Source organism: Diceros bicornis, chromosome 28 (genome assembly GCF_020826845.1).
Source record: "Diceros bicornis minor isolate mBicDic1 chromosome 28, mDicBic1.mat.cur, whole genome shotgun sequence".
NCBI lineage: Eukaryota > Metazoa > Chordata > Mammalia > Perissodactyla > Rhinocerotidae > Diceros > Diceros bicornis.
Window position 1 is genome coordinate 39548459 of NC_080767.1, and position 25343 is coordinate 39573801.

A 25343-nucleotide genomic window follows, 5' to 3' on the forward strand; every position below is an offset into this window, starting at 1 on the left:
GATCAAGGGCAGAATCAAATCCTCCCCTCTGATCAGCTGCTTTCATGTTAGGTGGTTGCTTTCACTCAGGTGGTTACTGGTGGGCCAGCTCCTTCCTGCTTAAAGAGAAAATGAAGTTATTCTCCATGGTGAATTAGTAGTGTGTGATGCCCACCCCAAGCTATATATATGCATATATACACATATATACATACATACATATAGGTACATGCATAGATATAGAAATACATATACATATGCATACGTTTTACATGCGTATGTACACATATATACATACATGTGTATATGTATAATATATGCATAGAGTACATATAGTATAAGTAAAAAATTTCCCTCACTTTTATCATTTTGCTTGTCTCGAATATCAAGAAGGACAATATTTGGCCTCTGGATGGCACTAGCTGAACAGCTTTCAGAATGAATTCAATCCGTGATTTCTGAACCCAAACTTCAGGTTGGAAAATGTGCAGGAGATGACTGACCCACGACTAGGGGTTCTATCTTCAGGGCGTGAGACACAGAGCAGGACTTCCCTGGCCGGTGGTGACTGAGCCTGAGCAGCAGGGGGCTAGGTCCAGGGGCTCTCTGGGGATTGTGCCCGGCTCTTCTGTCAGGGGCAGGCAGGGCGCAGAGGGCCTTTTCTTCTTACTTTCCACCCTCAGGTTCTTGATGGGTCATAAATACTTTCTGTAGTAGTCAAGATTATGTCCACATTTCAATATTTAGCAGCACTACAAGATTTTCTACCAAAACCTGACCTAAGTAAAAGCTGTGAACACATTGTGACGGAAAAGGAACCTTGACTGTTACCTTTTCCGAGCTTCCTTACAAATGGGTACACTGAGGCCGTCTGTGCTGGGCTCTTCGCACGAGGTTTTGGCAGATCCTGGGTTACAGGCGACGTTCGCTGGCTCCCAGCCCAGCATTATTTTTACCACACCAAACAGCTTCCTATATTTCAAAGAAAATTTAAAATATGAAAAAATTTTGGGGTTTTTGGCTTTAAAGAAAAGAGGATTGAAAGTCTTCAAGATTGTGGATCCTTTAAAAAATGTATTTTTCATATGTTACTGAAATTTCTGTTGAGGCTTGGCTTGTGGATTTCTTCGCTGTGGCGTGTCAGTTTCACAAGCCCAGGTCTTCAGACCCCTGTGTTAGTGTACGCCTTCTCATTATGTGTAGCAGAGGTGGGAGTGCCCTCCACTGTGGGTATGTTTAGGACGATTAGAATGGGAGTATATTTTGGTTTTGTCTAAGTCTGAACCTGAAGGTTGCATCTATATTGGAAGAATATACCACCTTAGAAATAGTCATTTATTCCACCATATTAGAGGGTTGTTGCTCAGATTGTTTTTTCCAGTGAATAGGATGAGGATTTTTTTCATTTAAAATGCAGACACACTGCCTGAACAAACCCAACACTGCTATTTCACACCTATGGAATTTACCAGGACGTATACACATCAGTTATTCAAGAACATGTCTGCAAGATGCCACAGTAACCAAGTGAAAAGTGAAAAACTCAGAGATCCAAGCAGGTATTTTATCTACAAATGCTCCGTAACTATTTGCCTCGTTTAAAACCAAGCCAACTGGTTATTAGTGGGACCAACTGAATCAACTCAGTGTTTTATGTGGCCGCAGAAAGATGTAAGTATTTTCCGTTGGAAAGGGCTTCTACTCTGTTGTATAAAGTGATGTGCAGTTAGCTAGTTTTCCTTTAAATGTGACTCTCTGGGAAGAATAAAATGAAATAGAGAAAGAACCAAGATTCTCCCTGCTTGATTCTCATTTCCTCAGAATTCTGACTCAACATAGGATCCTACTACAATAGCCTTCAAGGTTCCTTCACAGAACCTGTCAGGGTGCACCTTCCTGCCATCGGAACTCAGCTGATATCCTGTCAATACAATTATAGGGAGAGACTGCTTGGTTTGCTCCACTGACAGCCTTGAATCTTCTGTTGCCCTGGAGAGGCAGGCTGGGTACAGAGGTGGAATTTATTGAATCGAGCATCCTTAGAAAGTGCAAATGATCATGGCACCCGATTTTTTTCATAATTTATTACTGACTTTGTTTTTCTGTAGGGGTTTATGTCACAAATAAGAAATGCATGCATTTGTAAAATAGAGTCATAAAATCACATCATTTGGGGCTGGAAGGAGGCTTAGAGACATCTAGTCCAATTCCTTTTCTGAGGATATTAAGGGCCAGAGAGGGGAAGAGACTCGTCCAGGCTGCCCCTCTGATCTGGTTGCAGAAGTGGGATGAGATTCACGTCTCCTAACTTCCAGCCCCCTGCTGTTTTGGCCATGTATTAATTAATTAATTAATGACAACCCAGATTGGTTACATCTGTACAGCAGGCAGTCAAAAAATATTCACCAATGAATCTGATTCCAATATCATTTCACTCAACATTCCTTCCAAATTGAGCTCTACTAATTTCTCGGGGTTTGTTGACAGCCAAGGAATATTTATTGAGTGTTTACTCAGTGCCCAGCACCATCCTGAGCTCTCTTGGGGGCACAGAAACAAATTCAGAACTCAGCCCTTACCCGTAAGGAGTTAACTATTTAGCTGGGGAGACGGGTATATATATGTCATATATATATACACACACACACACACACACAAATATTTATGTATATATGTATGCAATATATATATATTTCATGAGCATGTATATTGCATATATACATTGCTCAGCACAGCACTTGCCTTAAAGAAAGCTCTCAGGAAATGTTAGCTCTTGTTGCGCGCGCACACACACATACACACACACACAAATGATAAGACAAGCAATGTCATGGGTCCCACCCTATAAGTTTTAAGTGAACTGCACTACCCAGAAGCGTTCAGATTTGCAGGGAGGATGCCCTGAGCAGGACTCAGGAGGCTTTATGAAGGAACAGACCGGGAACTGGACCCTGAAGGGTGAAGAACAGATTCCGATCAGAGGTGGACTGGAAAAAACTCAGTGCTCTGGGGCCGAATGATTCCACTCCCCTTAGATCCGAAGTGTTTGTAGGTTTTCATGTCAAGTCTGGTCCTAGTTTATGAGACTCAGCTGCTGGGATCATTATCATTATCATCACGAGGAAGCATTTATTTAGAGCCAGTGTGTTCAAACTGGATGCTCTACAAAATTAGGCAACCACACCATGCCCACTAATAGCTTAACATCTCTAATAAATATTGATGCTGGCGAACATAAACGGGTAGATAGAGACAAACGCAGAGAAGGCGGGCAGACAAACACTCAGTTGTACAAGTATCCCAGCGTGGGTCGGTATTTTTATTACATTTGAGTAAAATGTGAAAATGTTACATTCGGCTTTATCTGTCGAAGAGAATATACCTTTGATTGCTCAAATCCTTTTATATTCAATTACAACATAATAGGAGAAAATAAAATGTTAGGGAGGGGGATTAAAAACGAGCTGCCCACCCTAATGGCCCAGTCTCCGCTGGCCAGTGGGTAGGTTTCATTTTTCTAGGGAAAGCCCTGGGTTTATCTATCCTTGCAACTCTCTCTCCCAGTCCTTTTTTCTTTTTTCTTCTTTTTAAATCAAAGCCTCCTGCTTCCTGGCGCCCAGTCACATCCTTCGGTGAGCAAGCGGGGCTGAAGCAGTGCCCAGCCCCGTGGCCATTTCCGAAGGCGGAGTTGCTCTCTCACAGGCTTTTCGCCACTGCCCCAGGGGCAGCCGCTCTGATGGAGGAGCCCGCCTTCCTCTTTGTCCCTCTGGAAAAGGGTGCTTTGGCTTTGAAACGCTAATAAACATAAGACTCAGGAATTTGGGTTCCCCGGGTTGAACTCAGCCACTTTCTGATTACGTGGCTCTCAGAACACTGCAGCATAGTGGGAAGGCTGTTCCCCCAGGGAGGATTCTGAGTCTGGGGTGAACAAGTCAGCAGTCACTTCCAGCACCTTCCAGAGCCTTCTAGGCTCAAGCGTTGTTCATTGTATAATTCAGGCCGCTTTTCCTTTATTTGAAAGACAAAGTTTTCTTGATTTACAACTGGCTCCGTGGACAGAATTTCCAAACCCTATTTTCCATTGCAGTGGTTTTCAAGCTGTTCAAATGTCTGCAGAAGCCCTGGAATTCTCATAAAATGTCTGATCCGAACTGCTTTTGAAGAAAAAGCATCTTTAACTGTTTAAAAGTATAATAAGAAAGAAACTCAATTAAATGTATTCTATGTGAAATGCTAACACTGGAGATCACCAACACGTTAGCTATGCTTCAAGTTAACTGGTTTTGGGATGTTAGTTCTGTGCTTGTGTGGGGACCACTGTGAATGTGTCACAGACGGGGAGGACTGTCACCAAGCACAGGTCTTTCTGGACTTTCAGGCTGGGTGAATCTGTTCGTGTAGGAGAGTGTGGGGAGCGCTCTGCCACACCTCTGGGGACCCGGCTTCGTTACATCTCAGCCCCATCTGCTGGGCTGTGGCTCCTGCTTCAGGACCCTCTGGCTCGTTCGGCAAAAACAAGCGAAGGCACAAACAGTCACAATCGTACCACGTTTTGGTTGGTTTTAGTGTATATTGTAAATGTTGTGTGCTTCTCATCTGACTTTTGTATTTGTAAAAAAAAAAAAAAAGCTACTGTTTGTTGGTCATTGGTAACAATTCAACTTTAAATGAAATCGCTCCTTGCTTCACTCTCCTTTCAAGCTCCTGAATCACTGTGAATCAGGACTGTTAAAATGATTCTGGGCTGCAGCTATTGTTTTCATACAGCCACAAAAAAACCAGCACTAAGTTGGTTTCCCCGGGCAGAGAGGAAGTGCAGCCACCTCACTGGAGAGATAGGCCAGCGTAGCAGTGTAGATGGCAGGCTCTGGGGCCAGGTGGATCCAAGAGTGAGTTCTGTCTCAGCCACTTTCTTACTCAAAGGTTACTTACTTTCGAGCCTGAGATTCCTCTCTGTAAAATGGGGTGATAGCAGTTGGCACCTGGCCGTGAGAGAGTTGTGAGAATTCAATGAGACGACACAGGTGTGCCAGGTCCAGGAGGGCACTTAATAAGTGGGCACTTTTGTTATTTTCCAGTAGCCTGATTCCAAACTTTTACCTTCCTCAAAACAACCTTCTTATTCTCATCAATCGGCTTTAAGTAAATGTTATAAATTTGAACTTACAAAATAAACTTATGACGAGACAAATCCACCCAAGTGCTTCCTTTTTTCCCCTTTGCACTCTTGTTAAAAATACTGTCACCCACCTCATCTCCTGTTTCCAGCAACTGTGTGCTCCAGAGCAGATGGGCGTGTTCTGGCCAAGGGTGAAAACAATCCAGCTTCTAAGTCTCTTGAGGTTCTTGGGCAAGTGGCTTACTTTCTGAGCCTCAGTTTCCTCATTTGTAAAGTATGGGTGCTAATGCCTACTTTGCGTGCTTCTCAAGGATGTAATGAAGACTAATTTAAATGAGGCACTATCATATGGAAGAGATCGTGACATTCTAGTATTAGACCAGTGGTTCTCCGTTGAGGGGGCAATTTTGCTCCTTAGGAAACATCTGGCCGTGTCTGGAGATGTTTTTTGTTGTCGCAACCGGGGAGGGGGTTGCTACCGGCATCTAGTGGGTAGAAGCCAGGGATGCTGCTCAACGTCCTGCAGTGCACAGGACAGTCCCCCCAGGCCCCAGCAGGGACTCCTCTGGCCCCAAATGTCAATAGTGACAAGGCTGAGAAATCCTGAACCAGAAAACAGACACGTGGAGAATTCATTATAAGTTCAGCCATCGTCCAGGGTCTCTTGAAAACCTAATACAAAGATAGTAGAAATGAGACGGTTTAGTTTTAATTGTTTATCTATTGTTGGCTTCTGTTTCCCCCTCCCATACATTTTATGACTGTTTTAAATCCCCCCTTTTGAATCTATTTCCTTGCCCTTAGGGATGTAGCTCCCATAAGTTTGCTGGCTTTTGTCTGGGGCGTGTCTATCTCCACCCTCACTCACATTGCAGTTTAGAAAAACAAGAAGCATTTTCTGCAGTCCATATAGTGTGGCTCGGTAATCCTTCAGGTAAACTAAGGGGCACAGGGAGGGCTTGCTGAACAATCACTGACCGTTACACAGGCGTTGTTGCCCCGGTGCACCACCTTCCAGGGGTTTGTTTGGTTTTTCTCAGCATGCATTAAATCTCAGAAAGCATTAAATCTTTCTCTAAGATTTAAAACAGCATTGATTTGATACCCCAGATATTAAACTCCCGGCGGGCTAGAGCCCCATCATAGCCTTGGTGCTCTCATTGTGGCACTAAGTACAGCATTTCAGGGAAGCAAATAAACACACTTTATAAAGAAAACAGCTGTATTTTTCCACCCAATAATTTAAAGGCACCTCAGGGTTCAGTCGAGAAACTGACTGACGTGGGTCAATGAGCAGAAGGGTCAACGCGAGGAGCACGCGGTGGGGAGAATGGCCCACCGAAAGTATTTAGAAAACACATAGGGGCCGGCCCCGTGGCTTAGCGGTTAAGTGCGCGCGCTCCGCTACTGGCGGCCCGGGTTCGGATCCCGGGCGCGCACCGACGCACCGCTTCTCCGGCCATGCTGAGGCCGCGTCCCACATACAGCAACTAGAAGGATGTGCAGCTATGACATACAACTATCTACTGGGGCTTTGGGGGGCGGGGGAAGAGAGGAGGAGGATTGGCAATAGATGTTAGCTCAGAGCTGGTCTTCCTCAGCAAAAAGAGGATTAGCATGGATGTCAGCTCAGGGCTGATCTTCCTCACACACACAAAAAAAAGAAAAAGAAAACACATAATGAGCCAAAAAGAGGCATTTTTGATCTTCGATATGAACCAAACAATACACATTTGGGAGACCAATGAACCTGGACGCATACAAGATAAATTTCTTTGTGTGGATCAAAATCTTTTGTGTTTGTCCAGAAGAATGAAAGTGGAGACTCAGAAGCTCCTTGATTTCAAGGGATAGCATTGCTGAAAGGCTGCGGCACGGCCGGGTGGCAGGCCATTTGTAACCCACTGCGTAGCGTCGAGGCTGCATAGCTGCAGCAGAGAAAAAGCCCCAGTTAGTCGATGCTCAGGTGCCGCAGCCTCTCCCAGAGCCGGGGGCCCCCAAAAGACATTGAGAGAGGTGATCTCACGGCCATAGCATTTCAGCTGAGAGAATTAGACGTTTGCCGGCAGCTTGGTTGGTCGATTTTACGGGGCAACACTGAATTTGGCCGCGTTGCCACATTAAAATGCCATCCTAATGTTCCCATTCTGTAGAATTGCATTCATCTTTTCCCTCTGTGTCCCAGGTGACATGTAAGAACACAGAAGTTGGCTATTTATTTATTTATATATGTCTGGTGTGTGTTGGAGACTGTTAATGAACCCCTCAGTCAATGAGCAAATACTTATTGAGCACCTACAGTGTGCGAGGTACCGGTGGAAACATGAGAGGTTTCCGAATTCGTTTCCGAGGAGTTTATGGTCAGGTCAGGGGAGAATCAGACTTTGCACTAATGAGAAAAGTTATTAAATCCGGAAGGAGCGGTGGAGAGGCAAGTGCCTCCCTTAGGAGTGAAGGTGGGAGCAGTGCTGGAGCGCTCAGGGCCGCTCAGAGAGCTTGTGCACCTGGGCCGGGGCTGGAGGACACTTGGACTCCAGTGGGTGGACAGGAGCGGGGGGCACCTGGAGAGGCGCTGGCCTGAGCAGTGGCACAGCGTCTGAAATGGGCGAGGTGTTTTCAGCAAGAACTCTGATTCTGTGAGCACTGTGAGGTGCATTCACTCCCTCACTGCCTGAATTAACAGGCACTTTTGAGCACCTACTGTGCACCGGGCATGGAGCTAGGCATCAAAGATATGGGGTAAACCAGCCTGGATATAGGCTTTGCCCTCACAGAGTTTATAATCTAGTAGAGAGAAACAGGCATAAAAACAAACAGCAAAGTGGTCCATATGCAGTGATAGCCATCTGGACGGGGTCCATGCTCAGTGCTGAGGGCAGCTGCGCCGGGCTGGGGTGAGGCGAGGGAAGGTCTCATAGACTAGACGGCTTGAGCCAAATCTTGACACAAAGATTAGCAAGCGTGTGTAGAGGGCTGGAGAAGTGGGGGCAGAGGTGGATCCAGGTTTTGCACGGCATGAAGCTTATGCAATTTTAGGATGTCTCTTTAAGAAACAGAATACACAATTATAAATAATTTGGAAATTAAGTCCAGAATACACGATTGTAAATAATTTAGAAGAGGCCACATGCAAGGAAGGATCCTGAAGCTAAAGTTAGCTTCAACGTAAATCAACTTTGGACTGGGGGAGAGAAAGCTTTCCAGGAAAAGGGGTAGCATGTTTAGTGGGGTGGATGGGAGAAAAATGCACTGGATTGCCAGACTTGAGAGTCCTCAGTTCCTCTCCAGACTATTCACTCATTCATTCATTCATCCGGTAAGCATCACCCACTTCCCCTCGACCAGGCACACCAAGCCCCAGGACCACAGCCATGAGCTCACAGTCTACTGCACACGCTTCTTGACTCTGAAACCTTGGGCGAGTCCCTAGATGTCTCTAAGCCTTGGTTTGTGCACACCCAAATGGCTCCCCCCACCTCCCCTCAGTCCCTGAGAACCACCCCGAGCCTACCCTTCACTTGCTCATTCGACCACCTGCGAAACATTTATCAAGGGGCTGTTAGGTGCCAGGCAGTGTGTTGGGTCCTGGGGGTCCCCAGCAGACCAGAGAGCCTTCGTTCCTGCAGCTTGCAAAGCGCTGGTGAAGACAGACAGTAAGGCAACTATTCCTCACCTGGGGATAAGCACTGCGAAGGAGGCCAGGTGCTAAGAGGCATCAACCAGGCTAGGGAAGTCCCACCTGAGGATGAGACTTTTTAGCCCCACCTTCTGAGACGAGTAGAGCTGGTCAGTTAAGAGGTGCTGGGGGTAGAGTGTGTGCCTGTGTTAGGGTGGGTGGTGGGTAGAAAGTGTTCCAGGGAAAATAAGAGGTTTTGAGCCCTCCAAGGCAAGGAAGAACCTGGAACTTTGGAGGCTGCAGTGAAGCGTCAGGGAAGGCAAGTGCTGAGAGGAGACTGGACAGGGAGTGAGGCCCGATCCGGCCAGGTCCCTGTTATCAGAGGTTCGGGGATTCGATCGGAGACGTAAAAGACTCTCCACTCCAAACAAATGAACTGAAGGTATATTTTATTATATAGAGGATAGTAAAGGTGATAGTCTGCAAACAGATCCGAATAGGTCAAATATTAAGAGGGAAAAAACATCAGCTTGACTGGAAAGGGAAAACATCCACATCGGCTGAAGAGAAATGACACAAATCAACTGGAAAGAGAAACACCGGGTTGACCGAAAAGAGAACACATCAGATCAATTACTTCATATCAAATCAATTACTTCACATCAAATCAATTACTCACAATATCCACGCCCCACTGCCGGGAGAGCCCTGTCAATCGACGCGGCTGGGCAAGGATCACACGTCCTGGGCAAGGTGTCCCTTCCACAGGTGGAACTCTCATCAGGTCTCAGCTTCCAGCAGTTTTTATACAATCAATAATTTTCAGAGTAAGCAATTACAGAGTTTGCAGAGCAAGCATTTAGTGTTTCCATGCACAAATGGTTATCTGTGACGTACGTGCACTGAGCCCCCTGGCTAACGTCCCAGCCCAGTAATTGTGTACGTGCATTGTTCTCTTTGGTTATCCTCTTAGCCTGGCACAGATGGCCAGTCCATCCCGTGCTACGATGCTCCAAGAGCCTTGAAATGTTACAACTTGCAACTCTCTCCGTGAGAGAAAGGCCAGTTCCCGGGAAAAGGCCAGTTCCCACCACACAGAAAGCAGCTTTATATTTCTTTGTATGCTGGTGGCTGTAGGTCAATGGAGCGGCCAAACATGGCTGTACTCATGTCAAGACAGCCCCCAGTCAGCTGCGAGACCCACAGAGGCCAAAGCAGGTGGAAGAAACCAGGCAGAGAACAGAGGGCTGAGAGACAAGTGCAGGACTCCACAACATCTAGGCCAGCGCCTCCCTCCCTGCGCTGGTGGTAACAACAGGCCGACAGAGGGAGGCACAGCTCTCTGCAGGATGCTGTGGTTCCCCTGGGGGAAATCGCCGAGAGCCCTCCTCTACTGGAATGGACACGGTAACTGAGTCCCAGTCCCCTACCGGGCTGTGTGTTTGGAGCACCAATTGGCGGGACACACGCTGCAATGATTTAGGGTTAGCGACTGCGATTTGTTTACTTTTTGCAAGTTAAACAAACCCCCAGTCTGTCATGCTTCCAATTTTCACCAAGTCATTTGAGGGAACCTGCTGGAGCGATTCCGAGGGGTCCCCCAGGGCCGAGTGCTGGGCTTCGCGACTGCCTCCAAAACCTTTATAAACTGTCACTGAAGATTTTGCTCTCTCTGTAGGCGCCCAGTGGGCATAAATCCAGAGGTTTAAGCAAGTCTTTCAAAAACTCCCCTTCTAAAAGGAAAGCGGCTGTCTGGCGTTTCTGAAAGCTCCGTCTTTTCTTAGGCAGCCGCTTGCTACTTGAAGCAGATCCCCCCAGAATCGCCTTGCGGGATGCTCGCGGGCCTGACTTCTCCCGGAGCAGGAGCGTGAGGAGGAGGCTGAGGCCTGGAGTCTGGGTTTCCAGGACGCTCCTGGCTGTAGACCCATTTGGCCAGCTGACACCCCCACTGTGCCGGCTGACAGCAGCTGCCCTTCGTGGAGCCCACTGTGTGCCAGGCACTGTGCTGGCCCTTCTTAGGCATCATCTCCCTTAAATCTTTGCAAGAATCCTAAAAGCCGGGATTACTATCATTCTCAGTTTACAGATGAGCAAGCTGAGACTTAAAGAGGTTCTACCAGTTGCCCGCAGTCGTCCAGCTAATGCGCAGAGGGCCAGGCTTCGAGCCAGGTCTCTGACTCCACAGCCCAAGGTCATAACCATTGTGCAAATCAAAAGAACTTGGTGACATAAATGGCCACCATATTTACTGAGTACCTACCAGTGCCAAACTTTCACCTTTGTGATCTCAACTCTGCAAGGTCGGTGTTTTGAGCTCAGAAAGACTCAGAAACGTGCCCAAGGTCACACTGAGGGTAAATGACAGAGTGGGGCTTGCACTGTCGCCTGTGTGAGTCCACAGCTTGTCGTGGTCCTTACATCTTTTGCCACACTGCCCATCACTCCAGAGACTCCTTGGTCCTGATGGAGAGAAGAATCTCCATCTCCGTCATCTCCATCTCCATCTCTCTACAGGGTCAGCCTCATCCGGAGGTGTACTTTCTGTTCTCAAGGAGCTTACAGGCTAGTTGGGCACACAAGCCACACCGTGCATGTGCACACACACCTAGAAGTTGACCGCACAAGGCTGAAACCAGTAGGGCCAGGGGCGTAGCCCAGATGTACTTGAACGTTGAAACAGCTAGGAAGAGGCCTGTGGCTTGGAGGGGTCCCAAAAAGCCTAGTGGAGTTGCTGAAAGGCCAAGCAGGACTGAGCTAGGCTGAGAGGAAGAAGAAGAAGGTCATTTCAGATGCGAAAAACGGCCAGAGAGGCGAGAAATTGGATGCCAGGGGCGTGGGTACGTCTGGAGGGAAAGTCTAGAGGGAGCCTGATTTGAAGAAAGCAGCGTGGGCGGGATGCTGGCCTCAGGCTGGGACGGCTTACCGATTCTGCGCTTTTGGTGTGACCACATGGTTTTCAGAAGAGACAAGACAGAAAGAGAAAAGGAGCGTGGACACTTGGTTTCCTACGGAAGCCTGGAGTTTAGGTTATTCTAACTCTGTGCGTTTGCTGGCGGGGGAGCCAGGATGGCTGGGGGCAAAACCACCATCCAAGCTGATCAGAATGGCCTCTCCCTTTCAAAGGAAGGTGTCCCCTCTTTCCCTCCCACCCATCGGTGGTCCCCTCCCCGCCTCCCTAATCAGTGAGAGCAAATTGTCATCAGGTTAGCGCCAGCAATGAAAAGCACAGTCGCTCACCCTCGCGGTTAGTTAGCATTTAGATAGACTGGGACAGGGGCCGGCACAATAGGCATCAAAGCCGGTCTCGGTGGCGGGAGGGATTAATTTCTTTAACCAACAGGCCTGATCTGGCCTAACTCATTACCCTGCCTTGTCAGTGTGGATGTTAGATTCGATTGAAGATTATACCATTTAGGCCTCTCCGTTGTTTTCTGCTGAAACCAGGGCGATTGAATTGCACGTTCTTTCGAGGCCCCCGTCAATACTCAGCGGCCTGAGGTTCTAATTCTGCTTCATTTAAACTTCATCAACTTTTCCAATCAAGTGGAAGGATCCGGAATAGGCTCTGTGAGCAGAAAGGCCGCTTCCCTTTGTCAGATAATTTATTCTGTTTTCTTCTTTCCTCTCGCCTTGCTCTCTTTCTCTCTCCAGCCTGGCTCCCCTCTCTACTCTCTCCCCGCTCCCCGCTCCTGATCCCAATGCTGAAAATGAGATTACAGTATTTAAATGACTATGATAATCAATCTAGGGACCCGGAGCTGAGATTGAGGTTAATTTTTCTTAGCAGAACAAAGAAGCGTGATGCCTTTGGGGACCTGAAGGTGCAATCTGGGTTTCTTGCTTGTGTTTTTTTTCCCCTGAAATTGCAGTTTTAGGAGTGTTTTCTTGTTACTAACTAGGCGCCGAGTGTGATTTTTAACGGCGGCAGCCCCTAAGAGAGCAGAAATGTTATTTTGAGCTGATAAACAGCTAACGGCCTTCAATCAACAATTTTAATAGGAAAAAAAAGGCCCTTATATGATACGTGTACAGATCTAATGAAAAGGTGATCGTTTACCTTATTTATTTTTAAACACACAAGGAATAATTTCCCACTGTGTTAGAACTAGTAATTACAGCTACACGCGCACCCGTAAACTTTTGAATGAAGAGACTTGTCACTCAGGCGGTCCTCTCCCTGGCAGCTTTTGCCGCTATAAAAGTTGAGATTTTGTCATGTTTTGGCTAATTGGAAACAGGGTCATTATACATTGAAAATCTACATGAAAGTGACTTGTTCAATTGTTACCTGAAGTATCCAGAATCTGGCCAGTCAGTCTGCTGGTACCCACCTCCCCGCCACCCCAGCTTCTAAAACAGAGAAAATCAAAATATGTATATTTCTTTGTCTCTCTTTGCTATCTTGTCAGAGCTGTTTTACATGCTGCCACCCAATGTTATCTTTTATTTGTGTCAGGAGAAAGGATTTGACAAGTTCAGTATACAATGTTCATTTGGCAAGGCAAATTTTTCATACCAATTTTGAGTAGGAAATGAAACTATCTTTCAATAGAATGAGCAACATCATTTTTGGACAGACTTATTATGAGAGAGAGGATTGCAAAACTTTATTTCCTCGCACGAACCTGAAAAGTCTAATACATTTTTGAAAAAGTAGGATTTGGTTTCCTCATGCAAGCCTAGTTGGGGGAACTAGGAAACACCCATAATGGCTTCAAACAAGGATACCTGATATTATTCCCCTCCCTGCTCGCCACAAGTTATTAATAGGCTGGAATAAATTGTTTCTCTTCTGTTTTATAATGACTTTGTTTTAGACCCTTTAAACTGTGGGCGAGTCTCTGACAGTTATCTGCATTTGCAAAGCAAAATATTTAATAACCACCGTCTTCTAAAGGAGCAGCAGAAACCACAAGCAACCCTATTTGAGAAGAATGAAATTCCCCCACCCCCGTATCTGCTTTCCATCACTGTTTACCTAAAAAAAACAAGACTCTCACCCTCTGTGCTACCAAATTCATTTGGGGCAGTTGTTTATGGTGACATTTTTCTTTCTTAAAGCAAATATTGACTCACCATGGGGAAATTAAAACTCCATTAGCCATTGCTACATTGTACAGCAGGCTGCATTACAACAGTCAAGCTACTATTAATTGGTTTCTTCCTCAGGAATAATTCAGGGAGGGCAGAGGGAAAGGGGAAAGAGAAGATGGATCGAAACCATAATTTCTTTAAATGACACCATCTAAATCAGCCAAGGTGATCATTGCGTGGTTATTCATCTAAATATAAAGAAGATGTTGCCTAATAATATAATGAATTTATTGATACAAAAAGCCTGCGGTCGAGTTATTTCCAGGCTAGGGGGAGCACATTTTAAGACACACGTGATCTGGCCTCGACCAGATGTGGGCAACTCAGGACTGACTTCCCGGAGCACAAGAAGCCCTGATTCTTCCATCTGGGTGGGAGATGTTTTTCTTTCCTGAGATAAGATTCTCCTTCCAGCCTGTTCACTGCATCATTCCCAACGTGAACGCTCTGCTTTTCTGCTGTCACCTCCTCTCTCCTTTGCCTGCCAGCTCTACCTGTGGTTCCTGGCCCGAATCCCACCCGCTCCATCACGACTTCTCTGATCATTCTCGGGTCTAGTTAGTTTGCGCTCTGCTTTAGTTGGCTAGGGCTGCCATAACAAATGACCACAACCTGAGTGGCTTAAAAACAGAAATGTATTGCCTCATAGTTCTAGAGGCTAGAAGTCCAAGATCAAGATGTTGGCGGGGCTAGTTCCTTCTGAAGGCTGGGAGGGAAGGATCTGTTGCAGGCCTCTCTTTGTGGCTTGTAGAGGGCCACCTCTGTGTTCACATGGTGTTCTCCCTGTACATGTGTCTATGTCCAAATTTCTCCTTTTTGTAGGACACCAGTCATATTGGATTAGGGGCCCACTCTACTCCATTATGACCTCCTCTTAACGAACTACCTTTTTAATGACCCATGGTCAAATCAGGTCACATTTTGATGTACTGGGAGTTAGGACTTCAACATGTGACTGCTTTGGGCTTGGGTCCCGGTCCCTGGTCCATGAGTTGTGGTAAGGATAACAAGGCAGTCAGTAGAGTGGCGTCCTTCATGTTGAACTCAAGGCTGCTGTCTTGATGAGGGCTGTAGATATGGCAAGCATTTAGAGCTCTGTGGTCTCCTCTGCAGTGTGATGTGGACCACTGATAGGGTAAACAATCACATACGGTCTTGTGCCATCTATGATATTTTTGCCTTGTTATTGGTATTTAACCGTTAAGCATAACTAACTTGGGTCACTAACCTTCTGTAAGATACTCCTTGAAGGCAGATTCCACAACGTACTTCTTTGTATCGCCCACAGAGCTATTCATCCATCCATCCATCCATCCATCCATCCATCCATCCATCCATCTGTTGTTTTAGTATTTAAATACTAAAAATAATTTAGTATTTACTGAATTTCCATTATATGTGCCAGGCACTGGGCTAGGCATTAGAGAGATACTGATGAGCAAAATTTGACGTGATTAACGCCCTTGTGGAACATTACAGTATAATTGGGCAGATGAATGTTAATCAAAGAATCACAAATAAATGTAAGGCTGAAACTGTGATAAGAGTGAAGAAGTTCATGGTGCATCTAATTGGGAGACTTCATGTGGTTGGGGATTTAGGGAAGACTTCTTGGAGGAAGTGAAAATTGAGCTGAGATTTGAATTAACCAGGAGAGGATGTGTGAGCGTGTGTGTAGGGGGCAGGAGAAGATGGAGGGGAAGGACAAGGACATCCTAGAAACTTAGAAGAGCATGTGCAAAGAGCCTGTGGTGGGAGAGAGTATGGGGATTCTAGGACCTGAAAGAGGCCGGAGTGGCTGAGAGTGGGGATGGGAGAGAATGGTGTGAGGCAGAGAACTGGGTCTCTCTGGGACAGATCATGCAGGCCCTTGTTGGAGGCCAGTTAAGGAGTTTGACCTGTAGCCCAAGAGTAGTGGGGAGCCGGTGAAGGCCTTTAAGTAGGGTTGGGAGTGGAGGTAGAAAGATGTGGCCAGATTGGCATGGGAAATGCCCTTCTAACTACATAGTGAAGAATGGATTGGAGTGTCCCAAGGTGGCCATGGAGAGAGGCATACAGGTGAGAGACGATCCTTGAATGAGGATGGGGGAGATGGAGACAAATGGACAAACTGGAGGGATATCTAGGAGGTAGACTGACAAGATTTGGTGATGTGGGGATGGATGTGTATATGGGGATAGGGAGAAGGAGGTGTGAAGGATTTGGGGGGAACATAATGAGTTTGCTTTTGGATATTTATTGTGGGTAAATGTCTGGCTTTTGGTAAGTGTCTGACGATTCCGTGAGTTTCTGCATACCTGTCTGGCCTTCTCTGTCATCACATCCCTATCTACAGCTCCCCACACGTCTCCACCTGCGTGCTCTCTCATCCCTCCATACGTTTCCACCGTCTGCCTATTCACTGCACACCTGACTAGTTCCTACACATTCTTTAAGACTTAGTTCAAGAAGCTTCTCCTCTTGAAAGTGCTTCTTTATCTTCCAGTACTGTGTGTGCCTTTATACTCTGTTGACATTGTCCCTTTCCATGTCTCTCCACCTGCAGTGAACTGTGCGTGTCTCTAGGGCAAGGACCATGTCTTTTTCATTTCTTTATTTCAAGTTCTTCGCCAGTGTTTGGCACATAATTGGCATTCTGTAATGTTTCTTGAATAAATGAATGAGTGAATATATGGAAGAATGAATGAATGAGTATATTGGTGGTTTAAAGGTTTCTTCAGTGATAGGCTATGGGAGGTACTGCAGTAAACTAGAGTAACATGCACTGGTGGCCACATTTTATTCTTGAAGTGCTACAGCATAAGCCTGGCATCTTTAATGACCCTCCATCACCTACAAGTCAGAATCTAGACTCTTGTTCGGCAAAATTTTTCATGATCTGGTCCTTGCCTAACTCATGAATTATTCTCCACCTTTATGCTCTGATAGTATTTAACTATATGTTGTTTCCTACCTATACCGTACCCTTTCGTGCCTCTGTGCCTTTGCACAGGCTGTTCTCTCTGCCTGGAACACCTTCTGCACTTTTTTGTTGGGCTGGAAGATGCATTCTCATCCTCAGAGTCCCAATTCGAATACTACCTCTTCTCTGCCATCTTCCCTGACTCTCTCTCCCAGACGTGGGTACTCCTCTTGTGTTCTTTATATATAATTTCCTGGTGGCAATCACCTTAATGTATTGTAATCCTTGGAGATACGGATTGTTTCTTTTTATCTTTATATTCCAAGAACCTCATACAGTGCCTGGCACATAACAGGTACCCAATAAGTGGCAGTTTGTTGAGTGGATGAATGAATGACTAGCTCCATGACCTTGTGTGTATTATTTCTCTTCCCCTGTCATTTCCAAGATTTCAAATTGATTCTTTGGCTATAACAGTGTGTTTTTAAAAAATTGATGTGATATTCTTTGACACCTTTTAGGGAATGAATTACAATTTTTTACAAGCCTTCTTCTATTGCTTTATTAACTCTGTTTCTTCAGGGGTAGTTTTTTCCTTTGTTTTCTCTCTTTCATGGTAATATTTTTTCTCAAATGTTTGGCTATTCTTGGTTGTGCATAATATTTATATTTTCCATTCTTGTATGTGGATGTTTTGTCTCTTTACTGTGCCCCACCTCTGGTGATTATGGGGGGAGAGATGGGATAGATTGGGAAGTGGGATGAACTGGAAGTCCTTCTTCTGAGTGAGAGCATGCTTCTGGAAATAAGGAGCTACATGAGAGTAATTTTTTGTCTCTCCTTCCATGCTCATTGCTTAAGTCTGGATGCAAGTGCTGCTGTTGCTCTCTGCTTGGTGAAACCTTGGAAGGAGAGAGCCTGAGCCAATCTGATTGCTCCAAAAGCAGCATCTCGGATAGTCCCTGACTATTGTCCCAGAGCCTCTCCTCTTTTCTGTATGTTTGATCTGGACTTGGCATTCTCCTGAACACTCCCTGGCCCCACGGCAATCATTTCCTACACGTATTTCTGGTGGTGATTTCGTCTGGTTTTGCTTTTCTGTATGTCTCATCCTGTCTGATTTTTGATCATTTGGAAATATCTCAAATTTTCTAGTACACTGATGGAGCTCTTTTTTGTTTTCCTACACTATTTTGGATTTTTTCCTTTTGAAAAATACTTTCTTTGTCCTTTCAGTGTATTTGGGGAGAGTGGGAAGATAGATATAAGTGCTCAGTCCACCATTTTAAGCCTATCTCATTTCTTCTTCCTAAGATTTTGCAAACATTATGTCTCATGATATACTATTAAGGAGCACTCCAAATCATAGCCTAAAGATAGTTATGTTTACCTTAAAAAAAAAAAAGAGTTTTAGCTACTACCTTAGCATCTGCTCATAAGTTAAACACAGCAAAGAATGTTTCCATTTTTCCCAATGACCAGAGCTACCCTATGAACTAGAAAACCACTTCTTTTTTGTGATCTGAAGAAAATCCCTTCTGTGCCAATTCTTCCTACAAGACTGCCAAGGTAATAGGAAATCTCAGCAGAACCTCTTCTCTCATTTGAGGTATCTGGGATCTCAGTGAATATGTCAGAAGGAGGAGGCAGGGTATTAAGTAATTTTTATCCAGTGACAAATCTTGTTCCTCTTCTGTTCACGGCCAAGTAAGCCCCTGTCAGACCAGCCCTCCCAGAGATAACATCTATAAACTCTGATAAAATATTTTAGAAAAGAAAACTACCTGAAGGTTCTGGAAAGGGACAAGCATAGGCAGATATAGCAGGCAGATGAGGGTGTCAACACACAGAAGAAGAGAAAAGCAGAGAATGCTGTTCTCATTTGGGAAATGACTTTTAGCCAAATGCCAGGCTATAGTCAGTGCTACACAGTGTCTAGAATTTGGATAGAAACCTGTGGTTCTAGCCAACCTGTGGTTGAAGAACCAGAAGACAGAGTTTGAGGAAATCACAGTCCCTGGAAAATGACGGAAGAATCCAGGAAAGGAGAGAGCCAGAGAAGAGAAGTCCAAATTCAGTATATAAACTCTGCCTGGGTCTATGGATGATCCCTGAACCATATATAGGTGGGGCAGACTCTAAAAAGTCCAACTAAGGCCAAAATAAATTAACTTAGATTTGAGCTGCTTCCCATTGCAGAAGAGGCAGTTTTCAATTTGTGTTCAACCATGTTAACTGCTTGCAAACAAAATGAAACGAAACAAAACAAAAAAGCTCTTAGGAGGAATATAACAGAATCCAGAGTCTCTACAATGTATCAGTCACAATGTCCAGAGTATACTTCAACATTACTTGATAAAAAGAAATAGGAAAACGTGACTCATTCTCAAGTGAAAAGACATTTAATTGAGAAAACCCCATAGATTGTCCATATTTGGAATTAACCATCAAGAATTTAAAGTGGTTATTATAACTATGCTTAAGATGTGAAGGAAAATATGTTCATAATGAATGAAAAAGTAGGAAAAAGAACCAAATGGAAACTTTAGAAGTGAAAATACAATATCTGAAATTAAAAAATTCACTGAATGGGCTCAACATCAAAATCTAGATAACAGAAGAGTCAGTGAACTTGAAGATATATCAGTAGAAATTATCTAATTGAGGAATGGAGAAAAAGGATTGAAAAAAGTGGGCAGATCCTCAGGGACCTGTGAGGCAATATCAAAAGTTTTAATGTATGTGTCATTGAAATTATGTTGGCCCAAATTTACTCAAAGACATACATTTACAGATTAAATAAGCTCAGTAAACTCCAAGCAAGAGTTTTTAAAAAATAACAAAACCATACCTGTGCACATCATAGTCAAATTGCTAAGAACCAAAGAGAAAATCTCAAAATCAGACAGAGAAAAATAATACATTGCATACAAGGGAATAACAATTCAAATAACCACTTACTTCTTGTCGGAAAAAAAGAGTTCAGTAACAGAAACCTTAGTATGGTTTTGTTTATTAGAATTTCTAGTTCTTTAAGAAAACATCAGGGAGCAGGGCACAATATAAGTGAGTCTGGATTTGGGTGAGGGAGGAAAGGTAAGGAAGAAAAGTGTTTGGAGGGACAAAGTGGGATGGGATCCCTAAGCAACAGGTGTGTAGAGAGTCTGAGGGATGTGAAGAGGTGGACAGTTCTGAACTCACATTTGAGAAACATTGTTAGCTTTGGACTTGGCCAGATCTGCACCCTGACCCTCCTTCTGCCACTTTCTGTCGACATAGCCTCAGGCAACTCACTTTGCCTCCTCAATCCTCAGTTCCCAGTTTATAAAAGAGGGGCAATTATAGAACCTACTTCATGGAGTTGTTGCAAAGATTAAATGAGACAAATGTAGGTAAGGAGCTAAGTGCAGAGCTTGGTAAATGGTAAGAGCCTAATCAATGGCAAGTGCTGTGATTATTAGTATTATTCTCTGTGTCAGCAGACCCCATTTGCAGACACTTCAAGTGCTTTGTGGACTTTCATTACTCATTGTTCTCTGTGAGGTGTTATCACGAGGTGTAGCACTTGCCTTATCGCATCCATGAGGATAGACACCCCAAGATGGCATGAACTAGTCACTGTGACTAGTTACCTGCCTGTGGGCAGGCTGTTCCCCCACCTGAGATGCTACTTCTCTGCACACACCCTTTCCTCCTGTTCTCATGTGCCCATTCCTCACTCATCATTTAAAACTCAGCTCTGAGTGCCCTCCCTTTCCTGACCGTATCCCCACTCTGAGATGTTTTACGTGCCCTCCTTCTTCGCCTCCAGAATATCCTGTGTGTCTTTCTGTCATTGCTCTTAGCATGTATATTAAAATGTTTGTTCTTGTGGGTTCCTTGTGGGCAGGAACCAGGTCTCAATCATTTTTTTTTATCCCCAGTGCCTGCAGTGCTTAGCTTAAAGTAGGTGCTCAATAAATGTTTGTCGAATGAGTGAATAAATAAACGGTTTCATGAGTACCTGGGAGACTGTTTCCTGGTAAATAGTAACCTTGGCATTTCTATGAATGTCTAGATTTATTTTTCAGTTCAAACTTAAGACACTTTCATTTTAAGATTTAAAGACAGGGTGTTCTCCATGAAGGAAGACAGAACCACGTGCACAGGTGGGTAAAAGATATGAATCTGGAGGTGGAGAAGCTAAATATCTGTGTGTAGAACTTGATGTCGTTGAAATACAATTAATATCAACAACGTGTGTGTTGTCAAGCCCCCAAGTGCCTAAGGGCAGTGGAAATGCATAGGGGAACATGTTGGGGGGTTGGAGGATTGTTTCAGGTCAGCCTTTTGATCTGAGCATTTAACAAGTAAATCCAAATGGGGACTTTGGAACCGTGATCCCATAGAGCATGACCATTCTGTCAGATGTGCGCTCTGCCTGGGCAGCCTGCAGCACAAAAGAGAAAAAGGGACCACATGGCTTGTCCCAAACTAGAAAGAGCTTTTCTGTGAGAGGATATTGAGCTGTTTGCTAAAGCCCAACATTACGCTTGAATTATACTTGAATGCTTAGAGAAAGAACATTGGTTAAAGACACTTACCATGACCTGGGGTGGACCTACTTTCTTCTGTCGCCTTCTGGGGTGGTGGTGTGGGCTGTAATGATCTGTATTGTATTTATAAGCTGACAGGGTAATCCTGGGAACAGCAGGAGGGGAGGCAACCCCAGCAATACGTCCCAACCCTGCTAATTAAAACAATCCTTCCTCTCCCCAGGAAGGCTAATGAGACAGAAAGAGAGTGGGCTAATGAAAATGTCACCACGAGATTGCCCACTTATTTTATTTATTTACTTAATGCTGTAACTTCCATTTTGGGGTTCTGAGAGAGAGAGAGGGAGAGATTTTCAAAAATTTGCTAGAAAACCCTTTCTTATTCATCAGCAGTCTGCACAGCATGGGCTATTCACCAGGCATATCTTTAGTGATCTGAAATTTTATCTCCAGTTGTCATTAATAACAGTATTCTAGAAAGACGGTTTTTGCCCGTGTTTACTTTGAACCAAATAAAAATGAAAGGAATCCAAATCCATTTTCAGAGTATTTTTCCCCAAATCCAAGAGGCCAGTTTGCTCATGAAAGCTTTGGCCCCCACCCCCACCGTGGTGGGTGGCCAGTCAAGTTGAAGATGCATCACTGATACTGAGTGGTGTTTGGTGAGACAAGTTCACTGTGTATGCTCAAACAGACTTAACGTTGATCCCATCAGTGTCTGGCTCTGCCAAGATGGCAGGAATTCAATTAATATGGTATTTAATGGAGCCCAGCATGACCTGACCCTTCAATACCGTGAGGACACCCCAGGGCCCTCCTCCTTCATTTCAATGCCTTAAATGCTTAGTGACTTCAGCTAATGACTTCATCAGCACCACTGTCCACTAGACTAGTGAAAGAGAGCAAGAAAGTGTTCAACTTGGTATAGATCCTAATAAGCGCGATTTTTATGGTGGTGAGCCTGAGTTTTTTGTTACCGGAGGGTATTTGCACAACCAGCAGTTTGTGAGGCTCAGGCTCACCGTCCCTCAGCAGCAGATGCTCATTCCCCAGGAGAATCCAGGGATGAAGAGCGGATAGTCTGGTAATGGACTTGGTAGGTGTATTCATTTCCTGTGGCTGCCATAACAAACAATCACAAACTGCATGGCTTAAAACCACAGAAATAAGAGTTCTGGAGGCCAGAAGTCTGAAATCAAGATGTTGCCTTGGGAATCCTTCCTTGCATCTTCCAGCTTCTGGTGGCCCCAGGTGTTCCTTGGCTTGTGACCGAATCACTCCAATCTCTGCCTCCATGGTCACATGGTCTTCTGCTCTGTGTCTGTCTTCTCCTATTCTTTCTTTTTTTTTTTTTTTTTAATTTTTATTTATTTATTTTTTCCCCCAAAGCCCCAGTAGATACTTGTATGTCATAGTTGTACATCCTCCTAGTTGCTGTATGTGGGACGCGGCCTCAGCATGACCGGAGAAGCGGTGCGTCGGTGCGCGCCCGGGATCCGAACCCGGGCCGCCAGCAGTGGAGCGCGTGCACTTAACTGCTAAGCCACGGGGCCGGCCCCCTATTCTTTCTTGTAAGGACACTTTTCACTGGATTTAGGGCCCATATGGATAATCCTGGATGATCTCATCTCAAGATTCTTAACTTAATTACATTTGCAAAGACTCATTTTCCAGATAAGGTCATATTCACATGTTCTGGGGAAATATCTTTTTTTGGAGGGCCACCATTCATCCTATGATAGCAAGGTTGGGTCAAGTAAAGTTGAGTTGGTCAGTTGATCCAAGTCAATTAAATGAGCATTTCCCACTCTTGCTTTAAGGAAGAATTTGTCTCCCTCTTTTTTTTTTTTAATGGCATGAAGATATATGCAGAATGATTTTTCTTTCTTTTTTTTTTCATGAGGAAGATTAGCCCTGAGCTAACATCTGTTGCCAATCCTCCTCTTTTTGCTGAGGAAGATTGGCCCTGGGCTAACATCTGTGCCCATCTTCCTCTACTTTATATGTGGGACGCCTGCCACAGCATGGCTTGGAAAGCCGTGTGTAGGTCCACGCCTAGGATCTGAACCTGCAAACCCTGGGCTGCTGAAGCAGAGAATGCGAACTTAACCACTACGTCACCGGGCCAGACCCCAGAGTGATTTTTATAAAAAGAATGTTCAGAAAAGAATACAACTTTTTAAAAACTTTGCCCACGAACATCCACCATTCTACATTAGAGTTGGAGACTTCAATGCTATAGCAATTAAAAGTGATCATTATGAAGACTTCAAGCAATGGCGAAAATGCTCACACTATAATAATAAGTGGAAGGAAAAGCAGAACACAAAATTATACCTCTGGCTTGGTTACAGTTTTGCGAAATTTATCCTTGTCCATGAATAGGGCCTGGAAGGGAACTCTGAAAAATGAAAAGTGGTAACAATTATCTATAGGGGATAGATATTCTAGATGGATCCCCCCTCTTTTAAAATTCCTGTTATGAGGATAATCAAAAAAATTATAATAGAGGTTGCCTCTTGGGGGACAGGGAGACTCTTGGGAGACAGGAACAAGAGAGAGATTTACTCTTCATTTTACACCCTTTGTACCTTCTGAATTTTGTGGATATGCATGTAATACTTATTCAGAAAACCAAATATATAACAATGATGAAAAGTCCTGTTATCATGAAGCCTCTGATAACCCTCTCCCCAAGAGCTGGACCTGCTTTCTGAAGACTCCCTGAGCTGTTTGTACACTATTTGTGTGTTTCTCACACTGCTCTGCAATGGTTTGTGTACTTCTTGCCTCTTGGGCATAGGTAACAGCAGGGGCTAAGGCCGGAAGGAGAAAGACGGTGTGTACACTCCAGGGACAGAAAGGTGACCAGTATTTGCAGGTTCAAATTCAAGGCAGGACTTGGCAAGAGATGGGTTTGGAGGAAGGAGACTTGGATGTCATGGTAGGAGTTTGGACTTTGTACAAGGGCAGTGGGAAGACATTGAGAGGGACATGATCACATCTGCATTTTAGAAAATCATTCTAAGTATGGAAAATGAGTGTTTTATGGAAAATATAGTATTTTCACCATACCGATATAATAAATGTAAATAAATCTCAAGAGTATAGGGAATAGTAAAATAACTAGGAAGCGATGAGTTCTGAGTATTTTTGCCTTTGTTTTTAATATAACTTATTTAATTGTAGGTTTATATAATTTAATTTTAATAAAGGCTGTGTTTAAGAATTGGCTTGCAAAATTCCTGAATATTTAACAGTGGGCCGGCTCTGTACACCACTGGTTTCTACTGAGTCTCAAATGTGTATATTTTAGGAAATGTAGTCGCCACCGCACAGCAGAATCTCAGGGATAAGAGAATCCCCGAATTCCCTTGGTTTTGCGGGATGGGAGAGATGTGGTCAATATTCTTAAATAAAAGGTTAGGAAGAAGTTGAACATGACATTTCTACACAGCACTGGGCCCAGCCCTAGGTCCCAAAGACCCGGAGGATGCAGGTGGAAATTGCTAAGCCAACAACGGAAAGAGGGCTTCCATGGGAGGGGCATGCAGGATCAGTCTTCCCTGTTCCTTCACCTGCTTAAATCACTGGCTTTGGCTCCCCTCCTCCAGGAAGCCCCCTGATTAAGCCAACCCAGGCAGCTGAAGCTTCTTCCTCCTCCTTCCTCCCACCTCTGAGCTCTGGGCTGAGAGATTCAGCTCTTTGTGGTCTTACTTAGTCTCCCCAATTCATCTTCGGATAAACTAGCCTCTGTTACAGTTCCAACTCTCACTCTGGGTAATATGCCCTAATTTACATGTCCACAGCCAGCATCTCTCTTGTTCCTTGATCCTATGACGCTGTGATCTAGATCACCACTCGGGGAGGAATGGAGAATCTCGCTACATCATCGTCATCATCGTCATCGTCATTATCAACATCACCATCAGCATCAGCAGCAGCAACAACATCATTATCATTATCATCAACGTCAGCATCATCATCATCAACAGCAGCAGCAGCAACAACATCAGCAGCGGCAGCAGTAGCAGCAGCAACAACATCATCACCATCATCGTTAACATCATCAGCAGCAACATCATTATCATTAGCATC

The 25343-nt window shown here is 44.7% G+C and overlaps 1 protein-coding gene across 2 annotated transcripts in view; it reads left to right on the forward strand.

Moving 5' to 3' along the window:
* Positions 1 to 25343, forward strand: part of CFAP77 (cilia and flagella associated protein 77) — a 128104-nt gene that overhangs the window by 1377 nt on the left and 101384 nt on the right. Inside the window, exon 2 of one of the 2 annotated variants that reach the window (XM_058524368.1) lies at positions 12004 to 12024. The exons of the other annotated variant lie outside the window; for it this stretch is intronic. Within the exon in view, the coding sequence (XP_058380351.1) occupies positions 12004 to 12024 (21 nt within the window). The remainder of the gene's footprint in view (positions 1 to 12003; positions 12025 to 25343) is intronic. 2 annotated transcript variants of the gene reach the window in all.